Source organism: Brassica napus, chromosome C3 (genome assembly GCF_020379485.1).
Source record: "Brassica napus cultivar Da-Ae chromosome C3, Da-Ae, whole genome shotgun sequence".
In the NCBI taxonomy this organism is placed as follows: Eukaryota; Viridiplantae; Streptophyta; class Magnoliopsida; order Brassicales; family Brassicaceae; genus Brassica; species Brassica napus.
The window spans coordinates 13,207,357-13,228,487 of NC_063446.1; the positions used below are offsets into that span (position 1 = coordinate 13,207,357).

Below are 21,131 nucleotides of genomic sequence, written 5' to 3' on the forward strand. Positions count from 1 at the left end.
GCACATGCCCTTCTCCACGTGATATTTACTTAAACAGTGCTGTTTATTGTATGAAATCGAATAATACCTATTAAAATATCCTTATATTGTGGAAGCCCCTTAGTCCGACTAAGCGTTCATCGAGCCTTCTACACCAGGAGGTCCGGGATTCAAATCCTAGAAAACCATATTATAAAGATTAAGAAGAAAAATGGTTACAAGAGGTCTTCAGCATGGTGCATGGCGTATCATCGAACATGGATTTCATAGAGTGGCTCGCAGTGATGCAGACAGACGTGTATTCTCTTATGATGGTAGAATTATCGGCTGTAAAACCGTCTTTTTAATATTTCTCAACGTTATAATAGCATAATTAATTAGACGTTAAAAAAAAATATATCCGTATATCATTATTTTTTTTTCCTTTCGAACATCCATATATCATTTGTTTTCGTGGATAAAATTTGAATTAGTTACCAAAAAATTTGTTGTACGAAATCGAATAATATCTATTAAAATATTCTTACACCATTTTTTTCAACCTCCATATCGATTTCTTTTATTTAATTGAAATATGAACATATTAAGTTTCAATCTGGATGATACTGCAGTAACTGTAAAGTTGATGTAGGATTTAGTCCGTAAATTTTTTGTTGTATATATATTGTAATTATAAAAATTAAATAAAAACAGAATTTTTTAGTCAGAAAAGACATAAAACATAAAATAATTTCAGAATTATACCGTATAAAAAATAAAATATTAGTTAACAAAGCTCTTACAGCTATTTTATTTTTAACTTTTGTTTTAAAAATTAGTAAAAATCATAACTGATAATTTTAAAAACTAAATAAAGATTACAGTTAAAGTTAACACAGTCCCTAGTTTACAAAAAAAAAAAAAAAAGTTAACACAGTCCCACCAGTCACTCCGGTTAGCTTTATAATCAAACTATCATGGTGAGGGTTGGAAAAACAAAGAGTAAAAACCATATATAAGTTCCATGTCATTCCCGAGCGTAAAAGACTAGATTATAAAAAGAGGATGAGCCTTTTATACTTATAGATTACATCACCTTTTCCGGATCACAGATTTTTTTAGTTTAAAAAAAAACTGTGTCCCCAATTGCACGGACAATTTGCCAGAAGACCTAAGCTGGAGCCGGAATGGAGAGATTATGGCACCTTAAATACCTCTCCTTCCAAAGTAGATTCACGGTTCTTTGGGTTTCTAGGCGTCCCAGTAAATTAGAGCTAGGCTAAATGTCATTTTCACTCTCTGTCTCTTAGTAAATCACAGCAACAAATGTATAGCTTGCAGTAGTTCCAATCATGTAATTATATCTGAGTTGATGTTCAAAAAAATTATATATGAGTTAGTTGCAACATTTAATGCGTTTGAGTTTACATTCTATAGGGACTTTAACCAGAGCCGGCTTACTAGCGAAGGCGGCCATTGACACCACTCCAGAGTCTGCTTAAAATCCAATAATATTAGGGATCCAAATTATTTTCACTAGCGTATTTGATCTAGATTTGGACAGCACTAAAGCATAATAACAAAAAAATGAAAGATAAACTAACTATGGAGCCTTAAAAAAGTTTTGCCCAAAAGGCGCCGTTCATATCAAGCTGTCTCTGAGCTAAATAAAACTTTGTGTTTGAATACCTATCTCTCTTCCTTTTACCTTCAATCAAACTCTTTAGTGGGTTCATTTTAGTACAATTACTCTTTCTTACTTTTTGGTAGAACCGACCATGAGATTTTGGAAGCTATAAACGATTTAAAAAGAATTTCTATAGTTTGCGGACATGATTTTTAATACAAATTTGGAAGCCTATATATATATATAATTTTTTTCAAAATTTTTGAAAGTTTGAAGCGGATATTTCATCCGGTCCTGTTTCTTAAAGAGTAATAGATATTCCTTAGAAATGACTATTTCTACATCCTAGAGAAACAGTATATTTGTGAATTGACCGGGGCGGGGGCGGGGGTGGGAGGGGGGGGGGTTGGAATTTCATTTATAGTTTTCCCCTTATCATAGTAAAATAATTGCAACATTTAATGCGTTTGTTTCACGTACCTTATATGCGGTACTCACCAATCTTGCAACTGTTTTTGTTATAATAAGGTATAGTCCGGACTGATATTCAATTAATTGTTTAGGTGAGTACAACCGTCAAACGGTTAACTGGAAGTAAAAGAGCTTTGGATCGTAACCAAATCTACAAAGAGCGAGTTTAAACTATTTTTCCAAATCCTTTAAAATGGAATCTGTTCACTGTCAATTCAGAATTTAATTATAGTGAAAAGTCAAGTCTCTTGTTCATAAAAAAAGTCAATTCTCCTGTTATGTGCTTAATCATATTAATATGTACATTAAACTCCAACGAAAAACTACGTAATAGCATGTGAGAGAATAAAAAGAAGAAGAATAAAGCAAGTGTTGGCATAATAATAGAAGAAGATCGCACAGGATCACACAGATTTAGAGCAATTTTGTTGAGATAACACGGTGTTTGCTGTTTGGAACGGCGAGAACATCGGCTTGTGTTAAGTGGGCCAAGTAGATTCTGTCTTCTCTGTCTGTTACTCCATCTTAGATACATTCATCTTAAATATCATACATAATACAGCCCACTTGTGTATTTTTTTTGTCATTGAATTACAGGTGGTTCTTACACATTCTTCTTTTAACGTGTATCTCATATATCGCTAAGACGCAAATAAAACTCCCCATTATTACAAGGAATAGTTAGCAATTAATTTCACGCATTGGTGGGTTTGTGTCCGGTCGTCACGGGAGAGTTACAAAAATTGTAGATTTGTAGGTTAAATACACTGCACATATTTTTTTTTTTTAAATACACTGCACATTGCAGTCTGTAGAAGTCATTGTTTCATGCAAAATACAGACCAGATCAACCGTTAACCTTTAATTTGTATCTGATTTTTAAAGAGATTAAAACAGAGATTTTAGCATACTAAATAATAATAAAAAATATTCATTAGTAACTAGTATATCATATTTAACTTACACAAAAATATATAGACTATATACTTATCTATTGACAAAATATTTAGACTATTATCTATCGGCTCTATTAAATTTTATCACATATTTTAATAATTAAAAGCATCGGTTAATAATGACTGATGTTAAAAGAGTTCCTCAAAACTATTCTATAATTGTTTTAAAATAATTTAATCTCTCTCTTCTCTTTTTATATTTTTCTCCATTTCTCTACTTATAGAAGCTGCTTGAAAACTAATTGATCCAAATGCCCTCATAGGGTGAGGTATAAACCATTTTAAATTCAACTTTTTAAAAGAGAAGACTCCTTCCAACAAGATTTGAAATTGTGATCCTTTAGAGCAACTTTAACAATGAGTTCTAGTAGAATTCTTAAAATTAAAAGAAAATGAAAAAAATAAAAACATGAGAGAGAGTGCATAAAAGTTCTTAAGATTGAACTTTTAAAAACCTCATAGGAATCCAATATGACAGAAGTCACTCAATTGTTTTCTCACTTGATTAAAAAAAAAACAAATCTTAATTATGTAATTATAATAGTGATATTTTTTTTCTTTTATAACTCAACACATATTTTTACCGATAAAGATGCTCTTAGATGATAAATAATCTAAGAGTTCTAGTGGCGTTTATCAATTTTATAGGCCATTTTTAAAGTAACGTTAGTTCTATAAATATGGTGGGTTTAAGTAGTTTATGGACATTTCTTTTATGCAGATATTAGTTATTTTTGGCTCAATTCTTCTGTTGTGTGTTTGGAGCCCTTGGATTTCTTGTAAATCTAGAGAGAAAGTGTATTGGAAACAGTGTGTTCATTGTATTGACAACGTCGGATACATATACTCGTTACAATATCTTCTCATAAGATTCAACTATATCTATAACTACTCAATCATTATCTCTAATACATGATACTTATCTCTACAACCCAACATATCTCGATCACCTTCTAGACTGGTTTAGTAGACCGTACTAAACCGTACCACTCTTAACACTCCCCCCTCAAGTTGGTGCTGGTAGATTGCGAACAACCAACTTGTTCATTAGATAGTGAAATGTCGAGCTTTCCAACGCATTTGTCATTATATCAGCTAACTGTTGAGTTGTCCGAACATGTCGCATCGTAATCAGTCGATCTTATACTGCATCTCTAAAACTGTGGCAATCTGACTCGATGTGTTTCGTCCTCTCATGAAACACTGGATTGGTGGCGATGTATATAGCTGATTTACTGTCGCAGAAAATCTATGTAGGATCATTGTGCTTGACTCCCATGTCTGCTAGCAAGCGCTTTAGCCACTTCAGTTCTCGCAGGGTTGCCGCCATTGACCTATACTCTGCTTCTGCAGAAGAATGCGACACTGTATCCTGTTTCTTAGTTTTCCACGAAATAAGTGAATCCCCCAACAAAACTATGAATGCATATAATGATCTTCTCGTGAGGGGGCACGCTGCCCAATCAACATCGCAGAAAGCTCTTACACGAAGATCACTTACCGCTTTCAACATTATCCCTTGTCATGGACAACCTTTCAGATACTTAAGAACTCTCACCACTGCATCCCAATGAGCTTCTCTCGGTCGGTGTATCACCTGAGATAAAACGTGTACTGCATAACTCAGCGCTGGCCTTGTGATTGTGAGATATACGAGATGTCCTACCACCCTGCTGAACCTCTCTGGATCCTTATACAAAGGTCCTTTATCAGCCAACAACTTGTGGTTCTGCTCCATTGGAGTTGATACCGGCTTACAACCCAACAACCCCGATTCAGAAACTATCTTGAGAGCATATTTCCTTTGCGTGAGGAACATCCCCATCGGTCCTCTTGCCATCTCTATACCAAGAAAGTGTTTTGCCTAGATTCTTCATCTTGAAGCAATCACTCAAATATGATTTGAACTTCATCATCATGCTCAAGTCATTACTCACAAGTATTAGGTCATCTACATAGACCAAAACTCGCAAGCTTCTTCCTCCTTTGATAAACGTGAACAACGAGTAATCAGAATAAGATTGCTTGAAACCAAACTTCTTGAGGGCAACAGTAAGCTTCGCAAGCCAGCATCTTGGAGCCTGCTTCAACCCATAAAGAGATTTCCTCAACTTACACACTTTCGTTGGACTATCACCATAAAACCCAGGCGGCATCTTCATGTATACTTTTTCCGTCAAATCTCCATGCAGGAAGGCATTGTGTACATCCATCTGATGTATCTCCTAATTTTTCGCAACTGCTATTTCCAACAAAGTTCTCACCGTGGTTATCTTAGCAATCGACGAGGAAGTTTCGCCATAATCTCTTCCTTCCACCTGTTTGTTCCCACATACTACTAATCTAGCCTTAGGCGTTTCCATCGTTCCGCCGACATTGAACTTGTATTTGTACACCCACCTACATGCTAATGCCTTCTTCCCTTTAGGTAGCTCTGTAACATCCCAAGTTCTTTGCTCTTCCAAGGCGAGAACTTCAGTCGACATTGCCCCATTCCATATAGGGTCTAACATCCTTTTTCCAGTTTCGCAGTTCCACATACGATGAAATCGCTGCAAGAAACGTTTGGTGTCTCTCAGAGAACACCACATCAGTAATATAAGCCGAAATGGGATAAAAGCACGCAGAGTTACCTTGACTCGTTTCTGAGTTCCGAGACGGAGCAAGATGAACTGGAGATGTGTTATGTTTATCGGGAGCGCAATGCGCATTGTATGTAACGTAGTCACACAGTTTTACGGAAGGCCACAAAACTCGTTGACCTCTCCCAAGACTTTCCTCGTGAACTTGCTCTGTTTATGTGCCTGCAGGAACTACATCGACTTGTGATTCTGTTGCTATGTAAATCTAGAGAGAAAGTGTATTGGAAACTATGTGTTCATTCTATTGACAACGTCGGTTACATATACTAATTATAATATCTTCTCGTAAGATTCAGCTATATCTATAACTACTCAATCATTATATCTAATACATGATACTTAACTCTATAACCCAAACATATCTCGATCACCTTCTAGACTGGTTTAGTAGACCGTAGTAAACTGTACCACTCTTAACATATCTGAAGCCAATAAACTCTGGTCACTTTCTAAGTGCTTTCTAACTTCCGTTTGAAATTTTTTGTTAATCATCTTACCAAAAAGCCCGCGACAATCCATAATGCTGAGAAGAAAAAGAATAATGCTGCAAGGATATTTTAATAGGTATTATTACTTGATAATGGGCCTAGGCCCATTACAATCAAACCTTATCTCCGACTCCCGGAAGCTCCTCCTCCAAAGGCCAACGTGGATCACTCCTCTCCGCCACATACAAAATTCGAAACAAAAATCAAAATTCAGACAATGATGATCTCTCGCTGTCACTCTTCCATGTCTCTAACCTAACTTACTTTCTCCGACCAATATCATGGCGTCTGTATCGCCGCCGTCACCGTCCTGCTCAACCATACGCACGCCAGTTCGACGCTCGCCTCGAACAGGAGGAGCTTTCGCCGTTTCTGAATTGAGGCGATTGAAACAAAGAAGAGCGGTTCTGCCACCTGTCGCCGTCAGTCTCGGCCACGTCGCCGATGTTGTGCGCAATGACGTTGAGTTTCTCAAGAATAAAATCGGCATCGGAATAAAATGGGCCAACGTGGCTTTCCGCGTCCCCGAAGTGACTAAGTCCGCCGAGGAAGTGTTTTGGCTCCGCCATCTTGAGGATTCAGCTTCTCCGCCTCTGGAGCAACCGTCTTTGCCTCAGCCTTCATACTCAGGTAAAGGTTTTATTTTCAAGTATTTGTAGCATTAGCCTCTTAGTTAGATAGCTTGCAAGTTGCAATGACAGCAGATTTGGGGACTTTAGGGTTGGAGTGTTAGGGCAATCTGGTTACTTGATCAACAAGAATGCTTGTTTAATAAAGGACTAGATAATGTGTTAGTTGTAAGTGAAAGCAGTTTTGATTTGTGCCTCAAATGAGCTTAGAACTAGCTCATAGAGCTTTACTGTGCAAGAGCTAGAAAGGAAGAGAAAGAATTTAGATTGCCTTCAAGATGCAAAGAGGATTCGATTCATTGATCTTTCATACAACAGAGGAAAGACAGTTGCTTTGTGGCAACCCTCAAAGATGACATTACACAATATCATAAGAAGCATATCTATAGTATAGTAATCTACTTGGTTGAACCCCTAGGTACATGGGCTAATTGACTTGTCATGAGTAACAATTTACAAATAATGGGCTTCTTTGTATCCTTCAGTAGTAAGCATTTGCTGATGCAGTTTGAACCGTTTGGCAGGGCTCACTGGGGTGGATTTGTTAATGGCTGATGTCAAAGCCTTGGAGGCATATGCTGGTTACATTTACTGCCTCTCTAAGATGTGGTCAAGACCCCTTCCTGAAGTTTATGATCCACAAGCTGTTGCAGATTACTTTAATTGTAGGCCGCATGTTGTCGCCTTTAGGCTTCTGGAGGTATTTGTCAAGAGTTTTGTTTCATTCTGCAACTAATCATTGAATCATTTTAATGTTTGGTAATTATACTTTAGAGATATTGATGATCTCTGATGAGGTTTTCGTTTTTGTATCTTCCACTGAAACTAAAATGACCTCTAGTTACCAAACTGTTTTCTTTATCATAGTAAAATTTTTAAGAATACTAATTTCAACTCACTTTAGTATTCTTGCTTTCTTTGAGAGACAGAAGTGTGGATGTGGTTTTAATTTTATTTTTTAATTCTAATGTGTAGGTATTTTCTGCGTTCATGGTTGCTGTCATCAGATTACGGACATCATCGGAATCAGACAAAGGCAAAAAATTGGAAGCTTCAGGGCAGAAATTTGGGATGGTACTGAAAGAAACCATGCTACATTTGGGCCCCACTTTCATCAAAGGTTTGGCGACTCACATCTTATTTTGAAGTATCAAACTATCTATCACTCACCATTTACAGTTGACACTTTGCTCTGTTATGAATGATGCTTCCTTCTTTTCTGTTGGTTCAGTTGGTCAATCCCTTTCCACAAGGCCAGATCTCATTGGGACTGAAACCGCCAAGGTCAGATAGAAGTTATGTTTATGTTCTTGCGTTTCTAAATCTCTGACTGTGTTGGTTTTCATATGTTATTAACTAGAATATGATTTGGAACTGCAGGCACTGTCTGAACTGCAAGACAGAATCCCTCCCTTTCCATGGCCGGAGGCTTCAAAAGTCATTGAAGAGGAATTAGGAGCTCCTGTTGAATCATTCTTTAGCCAGTTCTCTCAAGAAACTGTAGCAGCAGCATCCTTCGGTCAGGTATTTACTCTGGTTTCTGTCTTGCAACAAGTAAGCATCATATGAATCAACATGTTAGAGGCAAGACTAATACTTGATATGCTATTTTTGTAGGTCTACCGAGGAAGGACCCTCGATGGTTTAGATGTTGCAGTGAAAGTTCAGCGTCCTGATCTGAGACATGCAGTGCTACGCGACATTTACATTCTGCGACTTGGGGTTTGTGTGAAATCTACCAACTGTTCTCAAATCATTCTGCTTGAATAATGTATACATATATGATGTATCCTTTTGTTGTTGCAGTTGGGTGTATTGCGAAAGATAGCAAAGAGAGAAAGTGACATTCGTGTATATGCTGATGAGCTTGGAAAAGGTTTGGCCGGAGAATTGGACTTTACTTTAGAGGCTGCCAATGCATCTGAATTTCGGGTACTGGCCATTAGGTTCTTCTTTTTGTCTAGACAACGTTAAGAATCAAAGTTAATGCTTTCTGCGTCTTTTGATAGAGAAGTAGCTTCCTTTACCTCTAAGTTGCTAGTATCTCTATCTTCTTTCCTTTAACAGTAAGCGTCTTGTTTACTCTGACTGACTAAAGTACTATGTTTCTTGAAGGAAGCACACTCACGGTTTTCCTATATACGAGTTCCAAAGGTGTATCAACATCTAACGCGCAAAAGAGTTTTGACCATGGAGTGGATGGTTGGTGAAAGCCCAACCGATTTACAGGCAATAACTACTGGTTACTCTGAGAATGACACTCAGAGTCATGAGAGACGAAAACTGGAAGCGAGAAGACGTCTTCTTGATCTGGTAAGTTAATGTCATAACAACCTCCTGATATTCTATTTTATGTTTACTACTAAAGGCATGTGGCTGTTATTAGATTTAGTTTGACATTACTACAATTGTGGTCAGTGAAAAAAAAGTGGAATCAATCTTGCAGTTGCCTTCTGTTGGTGGAATCAAAATTGCATTTTCAAAGTAGTTTTGTTTTGATTTTTTTTTTAGTTGTTAGTACCATTTTGTTGGAATATACTATGCTTTAATGGCTTTGATATCTCTCTTAAAATTTTATTTTATAGGTGAACAAAGGAGTAGAGGCAACTCTAGTACAACTCCTTGACACAGGTATCTTGCACGCAGATCCACATCCTGGAAATTTGCGTTATACGACATCAAGACAAATAGGGTATCTCCTGACTCATTCATCAGCGTAGCTTAAAAAAATCTGACTGTGACAAAGTGAGTTTTATTTGATAACAACGTGTTTCTATGCAAAGGTTTCTAGACTTCGGTTTAGTTTGTCGGATGGAAAGGAAGCATCAGCTTGCCATGCTCGCATCAATAGTGCACATCGTGAATGGTGATTGGTCCTCTCTTGTTGAAGCGTTAGGTGATATGGATGTCACCAAGCCAGGCGTCAATACCCGTCGTTTTACGCTGGTAAATATTTGGTAATTCAAATATTACAATGTATTGTTCTTATAGATTTGAAGAAATTGCTGTTCTTATATCTGAATATGGTTCTTAAAAATGATAATACAGGATCTGGAATTGGCGTTGGGAGAGGTTGAACTTAAAAATGGGATTCCTGATATCGAATTCACTAAGGTGAGACATGTTTTTCAAAAACAGTTGTAAGTGCGCCTCCATTGACCCAAACAATATATTTACTCATAGCTCATACAAACGACAATGAAACCAATCTTCTGAGTAAGTACTAGTGGACTCGCTAATTTTTATATGAATGCTTGTAATTTTTCCAAGGTGCTTAGTAAAATAGTCCAAGTGGCCCTGAAGTATCAGCTACGCATGCCACCATACTTCACACTTGTCCTGCGTTCTCTTGCTTGCTTGGAAGGTACTTGTAATCCAATCCTTGGTTTCTTTTTGAATGATGGTTTTGATTTATCGTGGGTAGAATAAATGAAATACCACTCGAGCATATATTGAATATGTCAAGAGACAATCCACCTTTTGATCTGGTACATGCATCTGCATGGATCAAATTTATGTGTGTTAATGTTAAATCATACATTTTCTCAACCTGGTGTCCCTTTGTTATATGACTGAGGTAGATAACAATAAACGTTATCCAGGAAGTGATCTTGGATGACAGTATAGTCAGATAGATAGCTTCATATTTCATCTCTTTCTAGCTATGCTTGGTTTCCATAACATGGCGATTTGCGTCATGCTTTTAGTTGTATTCATGTTTTTCCAGGTCTGGCTGCATCTGGAGATCCAAATTTCAAGACATTTGAAGCTGCATACCCCTTTGTGGTTCAAAAACTCCTCACTGAAAATTCAGCGGCAACAACGAAAATTCTTCATTCGGTAATACCATAAGTTTTTAGTGCCATTTAAGGGACTTCTTAGATTCACAGCAAAAGGAAAAAAAAAACATTGTTTACAAAACTAAGTCTGGTCTCTCTGGAATTGACGCTTGTTGATTTTCACTATGCATTCTCTTGTAGGTAGACTGAATCAATTTTTCTCAACTTTTCTGTTGGTGTCTGTAGGCAGTTCTTAACCGAAAGAAGGAGTTCAGATGGGAAAGGGTTGCTCTTTTCCTGAGTAAAAGCTCTGTGAGGTATAGTGAATCAGACATTTGACCCTCATTATTTGAATTATGTCTAGTTATTTTATGGCGCTGTTGCATAAAGAGGTGTGCTATGTAATATGAGAGATGAGAAATTTGGTGCCTCTCTGTTTATTATTTGTTAGTATTTATGTCTCTCTGTAATAACATATTTGATACCTACTCTAGGAAAGGTTCGCCATTGGTAACACCATCAAGAGATGAAACATCTGTTCATAGCAGTTCCAATCAAACGGACAAAGATGTTGACACGGTAAGTCTGGTCATGAAGCTTTTGGCATCCAAAGACGGCGTGGTTCTTAGAAGGCTCTTAATGGCTGCGGTTAGTTTCTACAGCTGTGGTTTAAGTCAATATGCTTTATTTCTAAGGGAAAGGGTCTTTACGTTATGGTTCTCTGCTTTGATAAACAGAATGGAACTTCACTGATCCGGACATTTATTTCGAAAGAGGCACATGCCATCCGCCAGAAACTTTGCACAATGGTTGCAGACACATTGTACCAATGGATGGTCGGAATCTCCGGAGTTAATTCCCTTAAAGTCATCTCTCTTCCAGACCCACCACCATCTTCAGGAACCAACATTACAGTAAAAGATTTCAAGAGTTTGATTGAAGACAAACGTGTCAGAGTGATACTGAGAAAGATACTTGAATCTGCAAAGAGTGACCGAATGTTGACGCTCAAATTCTGCTTGACGTCCTTTGTTATGTTTCTCACCGCCTCTGCTCTTGCTTGCCATCGGTTTGTGATCTCAGTCTCTGAAGGTTACGTCAACTACTTGTCTCTGTCTGCACCTGTCGCACTTCGTACCTGAACAGAACCAGAAGCATCTGATGTATATTGTTGTCAGGCCCCCAGGTAATATAGTCCTTGGTAGAAGGGTGAGATTCCATAGAAAGTCTCCAAGATTCGAGTATAGATTTGGCTCCATGTATAATACTATCAAACAATTATTGTCGCAGACGTAATGAGATATGACTATTTTATTTTTTTCTGAACAAATGAGATATGAGTATATGTTACTATTACAAGCATCATATTCGTGACATCAAGAACCTTTTTCTCTGCTTAAAAACGCTTACCCACAACAGTATGTTTTGGAACATAACAATAGCAAATTTGATGAGAGAGAGGTCATTTAAAATGAACGTTTTGATTTTTGTGCTGACAGCAAAAATAAAGAAGAAAAAAGAACGAGATGTGTTCATTTCAAAGTTTATACCATTTACAGACTGATCAAAAGTATAGAACTCGTATCACTTCTTAAAAGTAAACTCTGGCAAATCAATCTTGACATGCTCAGTAGTCTCTTTCTCTTCTTTAACAGGACTAGTTACCTCAGCATGCTGATGCTGACTAGCTATATCAGCATGCGGATGCTGACTATTGCTGATATCAGATTCTGCAATCTCAAGGTGGGGAGAGACATTTTGAGATTCAGGATCAAAGAAATGCTGATGTCCATGGCCATGGCCACCAAAATCAGAGAATCTAGGAGGAGAAGAAGAGGCAGTGAAGCTGGTTTGATAATCAAGGCTGCGATTATGACTGTGGAGGAGATGCATAGGTGACATGCCATGTGTTGGCGTGGCAGGGCGGCTAGAGTGAGGTGTGTTGGACCCTGAGGTTCCATGTTTGGACTGTTTCTTGGCTGTCTTGTGCCATTTTTTCAATGCATTGGCTACCCTGTCATTGAATATGGTCGGCCTCATTGAAGTTCCCATCTGAAGTTACAATTAAGTGTTAGAGAATCCTACATAGACAACTTGAGACCTAACAATACGAGAAATGCATCAATCTAACGCATTGCCATTTGATGTTGAGTTAAAAATATCTAAACATGTTGACATGATATCACAATTAAATTTGATCTATACTAAGCATGTTATCGATGCTAGAGTTTTTTTTGTTAACAATGGAAGTTTCGCCTTTAGGTCCATAATTTCTTCGAGGCTCGGAGTCCGCATTTAGATATTCCAATTAAAAAAAAAATAACCCTTATTCCAAAGACGGTTTGAATGTATCAAACACAACTTTTAACAGTTTGGGTTATATACCTGAGTCACAAGAGCATAGAGGGGTAGAGTGATGTAGCTGCATACAACTTGTATCAATACCCTGTCGTATACAACAAGATGAAGTTCAGTAAAGATACTTAATATATGTTAGTGTTTTATGTATTAGTTGAGGAGTTTACAAACCCCATGGTGATCCTGAGTGCAATATCTACGGTTTTGTGGTGGAAGCAGTTCTTTAGTGTGAACTCGTACTGCAAAATTAATAACAAAACCAATCATCAATTTAATTTATTAAAAACAACCTTTTAAATATATTTTTTTTAGAAGAGCGGGATTGTTACTCACAGTGCTCCAGACGAAGAAAGCCAGTTGAAATGCATTCTGTGAGGAAAATGCATAAAACTATATCTTATAGAAAACCCACAGCTCAAACATACATAAAACACACATATGATTGATTAAATTAGTTAATACCGTGAAAAGAACCAAATGAATGAGGAAGAGAATAAAACGAGGACGACCAAACCAAAAGAGATCATCACCAGGTTCAACCACAGGAGCTCCTTTAACCACATCTCCTTTATCTTGAATCCTCAATCCTAATTTCGATATTATCACTTGAAGTTTTGCTCCTACTATTAATATCACCTTCATTTCATTAAACATACTAAACCCTCATTAATACTTATATCACGACTGCATAACAAAACCAAATGAAAAGTTTGAAGTGATGTGTTTGTAATAACTTACAAACAAAGGGATGAAAGGCAGCCAAAAATAGGATTCCGATCCTATTATAATTTTTAAAAAGAAACACAAGTTTTTTTTTATCAATTAATAAATGATTTTATTAATTATTTAAAAAGATATTATAAAGAATTAGGACCAACCATGTGTATTAGTCAGTATGAATAAGACAGCAATGCACCATATCACCGGGCTGCATTTCCATTCACAGACAATAACTTATTTGATCAAAAATTTGTAATATTTTAGAAAATTAGTTAATAATTGGAAGAAAAAATCAATTATTTTGATCTAAATAAAGAAAGTGACTAACCTTATACCGACAACAGCCTTGAAATCTTCTTCCAGAGATCTTTGAATGTACTTTTGGAAATCGAAACGAGCTTCACTTCCTGCTGGCATATGCGCCTGCACCCATTCAATAATTTTAAGAAACTTAAAATTTGATTCTAGAATTGAATAAATTGCAGCTTTATATATTTTATTATAAATTTGGTGCTTTTTGGATGTAGTTATATAAATTTTTCTGTAAAATTTTGGTTGTAGGTTTAAAAAGATTTAATTATTTACTTATAAAATTTTCAAAGTTAAGATATAACTTATAAGTTCTCTAAGTATTTTGTTTTTAAGCTAAAAAAAAGATAGCTTCAAAAAATCTTTCTAAATCATAACTGGAAGAAGTTTATGCTTTAGAAAAAAAAATTCACTGTAGAAATATTTTACAACATTACTACACCACTTTCCCATCATCAGTAATATTTTTTGGGGATCAAGACTAGTAAAATGATTATTACTTTTTTGAATAAATATATATTACTCACCATTATAAAGCCATGTCTTAGTGTAAGATAATCCACTTTTGTCACTGATCCAAAGAACTGTCTGAAGAAACATGTCTGCATGCTCCCCATTTATCCATTATTTTTTGTAAGTTAAAACCAAATTATAGGGAAAAAGATAAAGTAAATTTTTAGAACATATAATAAAAACTTACAATCCAGAGGGTAAAGGAAGACTTGCTCCATATATTCAAATGTCTACGTCCAAATGATGTATCTCTTGCAAATCTGAACCTCTCTGGATCTACAATATGTAATTGCATTAAATAAGAGGAGCACAGAACACATGTCGTTAACAATAATGATGGTACGGTCTTGCGTTAATTTGTTTGTTGCAAGTCAAACAAAAGGCGTGGTATTATTGGATATTTTACACAGATCTGATTATATAATTCAATAAAAGTATATGAGCATGAAAGATATTAGCTTCTATAAATATCAGTAAATTTTGATTCGATTTGTTATTCGTTTCGATTTGAATCGACAAACTCTAATATCCATAACTTTGCAAAGCAAAACAAATACTAATATGCAACATTCTTAAAAATCAAAGTAGATTACAAACATTAATATTTTTAAGGAACATATATCTAATCTGATCCTACTATACATATATACATATTATATATATATATAAATTAAATAAATAATATATTTTATTAGTGTTTTAAAAAAATTAAAAGTAATAAAAAAGATATCCAAACACCAATTAACTATGGATCAAATCGGATCAGATAATTTATTATTCGAGTGAAATGAATCGACTCACAAAAACCTTTAAAAATCAGGATGTTCCATTAGAGCAGTTCCAACCATAGCATTACGAAGGAGTTCTAAAACTTAAAAAAAAGGAGATAAAATCAGAAAAATAAGAGAGAGACTTAGAAAAAGTTCTTGAAGTAAAACAATTTAGTACCTTTTAGGAAACTAAAGCAACAGATGTAAACTTTGTTAGTTTTTCAAAAAGTTCTAAGAAATAAATATATATATTTTTTGGTAGGAATAAATATATAATTACATGATTAGAATACTAATATATTTTTTTCTTTTAGAACCCTTCACCACTTCCACCGTTAACGGTGCTCTTAGTGTCCAACCGAGATATGGATGAATAAGCAAATCCAAGTGATACGTGATGATGATGCTAACGTTGCCAAAGTCAAAACACCGACGAATACATCGTTATCTGAAAATACTCATTTTTGTTTTGTTTTCTTTGATGATTACTGCTGCCAAAAGAAACTCAATGGAGATGAGATAATGGCTTATATGTTTGTGCTTACCATTGGCATATTGGTATTCAATTGTTTTGGTCTCTCTTTCCCATGATTTCCATTTCTTCATCTGCATATTACATCACGAAGTTAAAGACATACATAATTACATATATACATACACACATATATATATATATATATATAATTATATATGCATTTGTGAAAGTTGTAAAAATATCATGTACCTTGGTTTTCCCCAAAGCATAGGTTATAATACAGTAGAGAATATGAAAAACAGCGAGCACGAAGATGAATATATGCAATTGGTGGATACCATACGCAGATATTAATGCTACTTTCCCCTGAAAATAATAAGAGAAAAAGACAAAAATATCACTAAATCAAGTTTTTGTTCCCAAACTAGCACTCAAAGTCAAAACTCACAAAAATAGCACTTAATATTTTATCAAAAGTCACAAACTTAGGGTTTAGAGTTAAAGGGTGGGGTTTAGGATTTAGGGTTTAGGGTTTAGAGTTTAGGGTTTAGGGTTTAGAGTTTAGGATTTAGGGTTTATGGTTTAGGGTTTAGGGTTTAGAGTTTAGGGTTTAGAGTTTAAGGTTTAGGGTTTAGGGTTTAGGGTTTAGGGTTGAGAAATGAGGTTTTGGGGATAAGATTTCAAATTTTGAAAAATAAAAAAATTAAAATTCTCAAAGGATAAACTTAGAAAAGTGCTATTTTGGTCATTTTAGTTTTTGAGTGCTATTTTTGTGATATAAACTTAGAAAAATGCTATTTTGGAGATTTGGCCAAATAATAATTCACAAAAAAAAAAAAAATCAGATTCATATAGTATCTGTTAAACGAAAAGGAGGAAGAATTTTTTTAAAAGGTTAAAAGTATCAGTAATTAAAATATAAAACATGCCTTTTCTGCGCATTTGTCATAACCCTTGGTGGCTAAACTTCGACGAGGACTATAAAAGTCGTTGAAGTCATAGTCTTCAAGAACCTCACGACCATCGTCAATATAATCTTTACCATATTTAGCGAGCTCTTGTTCTCTACTGCAAGGATGCCAAGTCGCAGCAATTCTTTCTGGGATGCAAATTTGGGAGACTGGTGATTGCAATACAACAAGTAAAAGCGATATGAATCCCAGTAGCATCAATTCTATTTTCACCACAAACCAAAAACCAAAAACCAAAAACAAACAAAAGTTAGTTGGAAGTCCAAATAGAAAAAAAGATAGGTCATATTGTGATACAAAGCTACATCCAAACCTATGATAAATAATCTTTATAGAAGATTAAACTTGCCTGCTTTAACCTTTTCAAGAGCTTCATATAAAGCCTTCTTGTGCTTCCTTTTAAACCACTACAAAGATTGAAAAAAAAATAAAAATAAAAGACTATATGGGAGTTACGGACTGACTTTTGATTTTCTAGTAAAGAAAAAAAGAGAGATGATGTAATAAGCTTTGAAGGCCTTATATAATGAAAGTATCTTGTAGTTTCTTATCACTTGGAGAAGAGCAAACAAGAGAGAAACAAAGAAAAAGAAATATACGTACGTGACCAATAAAGTGTAAGAAATATTCGATCATGATAGAGATGAAAAGAATAACGAAGCAAACAACAGCAAGAGCCCATGTTGGTGTCTCTTCCAATGATCTATCTTTTATTGCCATTACTTTCACTTCTCAAAACTCTTTTAACTTTCTGATCATTTAAAGGGCTTCACAAGTTTTGTAGATTAGGGGAAAAGGAGAGAGATAAAGTGATATGGCTTTTGTTCCTGTTATGTCCATATATATACACATGTTAAAACTTAAAATAAAACAAGGTATTTTTTATCATTAACAAAACAAGATTCATATACACAAGACTGTTATTTAATCTTTGCAAAGAGAATATACCAAAGACAAACAAGTGAAAGCTGCAATATATATTATTTATAAATAAACAGGGGAACGAAGACTTTTGACTAATTCTAAGACAATAATTTGTTAAGGTTTTTTTTTTTTTTTTTTTTTTTTTTTTGAACACAGCTTTCATTAATACTTAAACTTCCGGATTACACTTTGAAGAATAGACAATCCTAGCACTAGAAGCAAAACAGTAAGACAATACAACATAACTAATAGATGTAGAGAAACCTCTAGGATAAATCGACAGCGAATTCAGAGAACAACTCGAATGCGTCAAGGTAAATTTCACAGCATCGCCGGAAAGTTGAAACATAGTCACATTAAATCGTGACGTTGATAGCCAATCCACACCTCGGAATATCGTCGAAACGAAACCCGTTGCATCTTCAGGCCCCGTACAGACCGCTCCGCAAGATAACAAAACGGTTAAGGATTTTGGCAATTTCATCTGCTTTATTGCAGGAGAGGTGACACTTCTCATGAGAAAGGTCTTTGATGATGGTGCTGATGAACCCACCGGCAACCACGACGATGAAAATCTCTTTAGAATAGACATATATGGCGTTATACGAACTCTAGATCGGACCAAAGTCTCGGTGAACCCACCAGAGATCATTGGTATAAATAAAACCAAGGCCGCAAAGCAATTTTTGGGCCTGGTCCTCTCAATAAAATTAATACTTTGAGAGATAGAAACTGGACTGATACCTCTTGAAAACAACTTGGGCCTGGCCCATGTAGAAGAAAGGTTAGGGCTGACGTCTGCAGCCTCACTGGATTTGAGCTTGATGGGAAAGTTGTGTGCGGCGGAGCTTCTCCAGCTACGAAGCACTTTGTCGCCGGGATAACGGTCTGTGGCGCAGGGTGGAGGAGAGGAGATCGTGATGGTCTGGCGGATGGGGGTTGAACAGCCGCCGAGCAAGAAAACGGAGCCCCGTTTACAAAGCGAAGATGATGGACTGCGGCGGCCTGAGACGCTCAACACGCCTGAGCTTTGAGCTTTCTTCAAAAGTAGTTCAGATCCGGAACATTCTATGGAGGTCCTCACAGATCTGGAGCTCAAGTGAAGTCCAAACTCAGAGAAGGGAAAGCGGTGAAACAATGCGCCACTTGCGCAAGTGGAGTTAGTTGCAAGGTGAAGCTCAGAGAGCCCTTCCTTCGAGTCGTGGCGTAGAGAGGTGGTTTGTACAGTTTTTCCGGGAACCCCCGGTATAGAATGCAGTTCTGGTGGTCTCAAGAACACGAGCATAGACCATGAAGGTCTTTTTAATGTTGAGGACCCCAGATCCAATAATGATTGAGAAAGCGAACAAGAAACATAATGGAAGCTTTGACTTGGAACAGAAAAAGACATGTGGAAAATGGAGCGGAGGCGACGCCGGTGAAATTTTGCTCCACCGGCGTCGGAGAACGTTTGTCTTGAAAGGTGCGTCAGAGAGAAAAGCCTTAGGCGCTACCCAGTCCGGCTGTTAAGGTTATAATATGAAAATGATGACTTGAGATGAAGAGGCTTTAGGAGTCTGGTAGCATTGTGTGAACGTCCACATTGCAGTCGTTATGAAAAAGACCGAAAGTTTGTTGACGAGACCACGTTGATCATGATTGTATATGGACATGACTTCAACGAAGATCAAATAAATGATTTTTGGCAGTTATTACGAATGTAAGTATTTGTAACTAACCAAATATTTATCTTTCAACATATCAAAGATGATTGAATGAGATTACTACAGATAAGAATTACAATTTCGTACTAATTAGTATTGAGTATTACGTATATTCTAATTTTTTTTGTCTAATTAAACTTGTGATTGTGAACCTTGATTGAAATTTCAACAATCTTTATCTCAAACCAAATACCATACAAACTCTTGGTCTCCAACCTTCAACAGAACATGACACACATATTATATCAATACACACCAACAGAATTATCAACTTAACCTTTGCAATACCATTAAGAATTCTCCACCTAATTTCTTACAAGATCATTACGAACATCTAATCTTTGTATCACCATTAGTAAGAAGCTGTCGACATAACTCGTCGGTACTCTTAGTTGCGAGATCATCTTGAGGATGCTACTCCCACAACCGAACATCAAAGATCTTTTGATTGCTTTCTGCCATATACCTTTTCTTTCCATCCATGTAAAGCTCCTCGAACATGAAGAGTATTTAACCTTTTTGTAGATTTTTGTTATTTCAATTTTAATATCAATTGTTAGAGGGGTTTTCAAGTATAGACACAACTCTATCTTTACTGATTAGTATGATAATATTTATTTTTAAAAAATAATGCAAAATCCACATGGATTTGTTTTAGAACTCATTTCCGATACTCATCAGAATTTGAATTTACTTATATCATAGACATTATTCGTCTAAACAATTTCTTATGTAACTAAACGATGCATATTAACGTGGCAATAAGAAACATTGAGGTAGCATTAACGGGAATATCCCTTGTAGTTGAATATATATATAAGCAAATAAGTTACTCAATTCTTGTTCACCATAAGACAATTACGCAATCCTTATACAGTTTACAAAATATTCTTTTGACACAATGAATTACTTAACGTGAAGAATATTTTCGTTTGGGGTTGGCTAGGTAAATGATCAATGTTTCTATGCCATACCATGGATTTTACTCTCGGAAATACACTTTTTAGCAAGTTTTATAGTTTTTGATGACTCCTAACATGTTATATTGTTCACCAGGATATAGTGCTGCAGGACTTCAATTATAAGAAGGTAAAAAATTTCGTACATATGATGATGTAATTAAATTGTAGATTTTCATTTCATAAAGAGGAAATTTCTCAAATAAAAACAACAAAGGATTTGATACAGATCATCTCCCTCTCGTTGATTCGAAATATAATACTTTTAAATTTTATTAATAAAAAGAAAAAACGAGGAAAGTTGATTTTCTTTTTGTTTTTACTATAGAACCTCTGAGATATTCTTTAGGAGCTAGGGCAAGCTTATTGATAGTATTTAGAAGGGATATCTAAAAATTTAAAAATAAAATTTATCAAAAAATGAAGAAAGAGATAGAATTTGGGCATAGAAAGTTCTCTTCTCAGATTTCTAAAAATAAGTTTTTAGACCCCTTTGACATATGTCACATAATAATTAGTAGCTTTTCTTTATTTCTACAAATTTAATTGAATAATTAAATTATTATACATATAAGAGTATAATATTTATTTAGATACTACATAGGGTATGTAACTAATGGAGGTGCTCTTATTAGTCAGAGGCCAGAGCCGTGCACACCATGTACTGAAAGAAAGCTTTTGTCTCAGGCCCCTAATAAATATAGTTATTTTAGGATCTCAACTTTCAGTATATCTATTGCAGTCTAGTGGTTAAGAGATACTCCCTCCGAAATAAGATTTTCTAGATTTTTTTCTTGTTTCACAAATATAGATTTTTTATATTTTTAAAATACTTTTGTATACGAAAAACATTAATTACAAATATTTGAATTGATTATG

General features: G+C 35.5%; 3 protein-coding genes across 4 annotated transcripts; 1 reads left to right on the forward strand and 2 right to left on the reverse strand.

Moving 5' to 3' along the window:
* Positions 1-6,288: 6,288 nt before the first annotated feature.
* LOC106410405 (uncharacterized protein sll0005-like) lies at positions 6,289-11,912 on the forward strand. The gene is made up of 16 exons (XM_013850897.3): positions 6,289-6,772; positions 7,296-7,471; positions 7,747-7,891; positions 8,003-8,055; positions 8,152-8,295; positions 8,389-8,493; positions 8,578-8,703; positions 8,887-9,084; positions 9,357-9,463; positions 9,555-9,717; positions 9,820-9,885; positions 10,042-10,135; positions 10,499-10,611; positions 10,797-10,867; positions 11,045-11,198; positions 11,288-11,912. The coding sequence occupies exons 1-16, from the start codon at positions 6,424-6,426 to the stop codon at positions 11,690-11,692; spliced, it is 2,469 nt and encodes an 822-aa protein (XP_013706351.2). The 5' UTR covers positions 6,289-6,423; the 3' UTR covers positions 11,693-11,912.
* Positions 11,913-12,012: 100 nt separating this feature from the next.
* On the reverse strand, positions 12,013-17,631 carry LOC106408328 (MLO-like protein 12). Its single transcript, XM_048752594.1, has 15 exons — positions 17,270-17,631; positions 17,016-17,073; positions 16,625-16,869; positions 15,945-16,061; positions 15,766-15,826; positions 14,638-14,726; positions 14,465-14,539; positions 13,957-14,051; positions 13,787-13,836; positions 13,647-13,687; positions 13,371-13,544; positions 13,242-13,277; positions 13,080-13,147; positions 12,936-12,996; positions 12,013-12,602 (listed from the first exon to the last, which is right to left on the reverse strand). The coding sequence occupies exons 1-15, from the start codon at positions 17,384-17,386 to the stop codon at positions 12,135-12,137; spliced, it is 1,755 nt and encodes a 584-aa protein (XP_048608551.1). The 5' UTR covers positions 17,387-17,631; the 3' UTR covers positions 12,013-12,134.
* Positions 17,632-17,677: 46 nt separating this feature from the next.
* Positions 17,678-19,950, reverse strand: LOC111212396. Of its 2 annotated transcripts, none has more exons than XM_022713934.2 (2): positions 18,335-19,950; positions 17,678-18,130 (listed from the first exon to the last, which is right to left on the reverse strand). In XM_022713934.2, exons 1-2 carry the CDS (start codon positions 18,978-18,980, stop codon positions 17,760-17,762), a joined length of 1,017 nt encoding a protein of 338 aa, XP_022569655.2. In that variant the 5' UTR covers positions 18,981-19,950; the 3' UTR covers positions 17,678-17,759. The 2 variants fall into 2 exon arrangements, with proteins under 2 accessions (XP_022569655.2, XP_022569656.2); XM_022713935.2 differs by having other exon boundaries at positions 17,701-18,167; positions 18,335-19,945.
* Positions 19,951-21,131: the final 1,181 nt, after the last annotated feature.

Bases quoted from the DNA above. Each gene is read 5' to 3' on its own strand.
- LOC106408328 (XM_048752594.1), bottom strand. From the start codon at position 17,386: ATGGCAATAAAAGATAGATCATTGGAAGAGACACCAACATGGGCTCTT. The intron at 14,727-15,765 runs GTAAGCACAAAC...TACATATTGTAG, and splicing joins TGAATACCAATATGCCAATG to ATCCAGAGAGGTTCAGATTT. The intron at 13,837-13,956 runs GTTAGTCACTTT...ATGGAAATGCAG, and splicing joins AAGGCTGTTGTCGGTATAAG to CCCGGTGATATGGTGCATTG.
- LOC111212396 (XM_022713934.2), bottom strand. From the start codon at position 18,980: ATGTCTTTTTCTGTTCCAAGTCAAAGCTTCCATTATGTTTCTTGTTCG. The intron at 18,131-18,334 runs GTATCAGTCCAG...TGGGTTCATCAG, and splicing joins GCCCAAGTTGTTTTCAAGAG to CACCATCATCAAAGACCTTT.
- LOC106410405 (XM_013850897.3), top strand. From the start codon at position 6,424: ATGGCGTCTGTATCGCCGCCGTCACCGTCCTGCTCAACCATACGCACG. The intron at 8,704-8,886 runs GTACTGGCCATT...TGTTTCTTGAAG, and splicing joins CCAATGCATCTGAATTTCGG to GAAGCACACTCACGGTTTTC. The intron at 9,718-9,819 runs GTAAATATTTGG...ATGATAATACAG, and splicing joins ATACCCGTCGTTTTACGCTG to GATCTGGAATTGGCGTTGGG.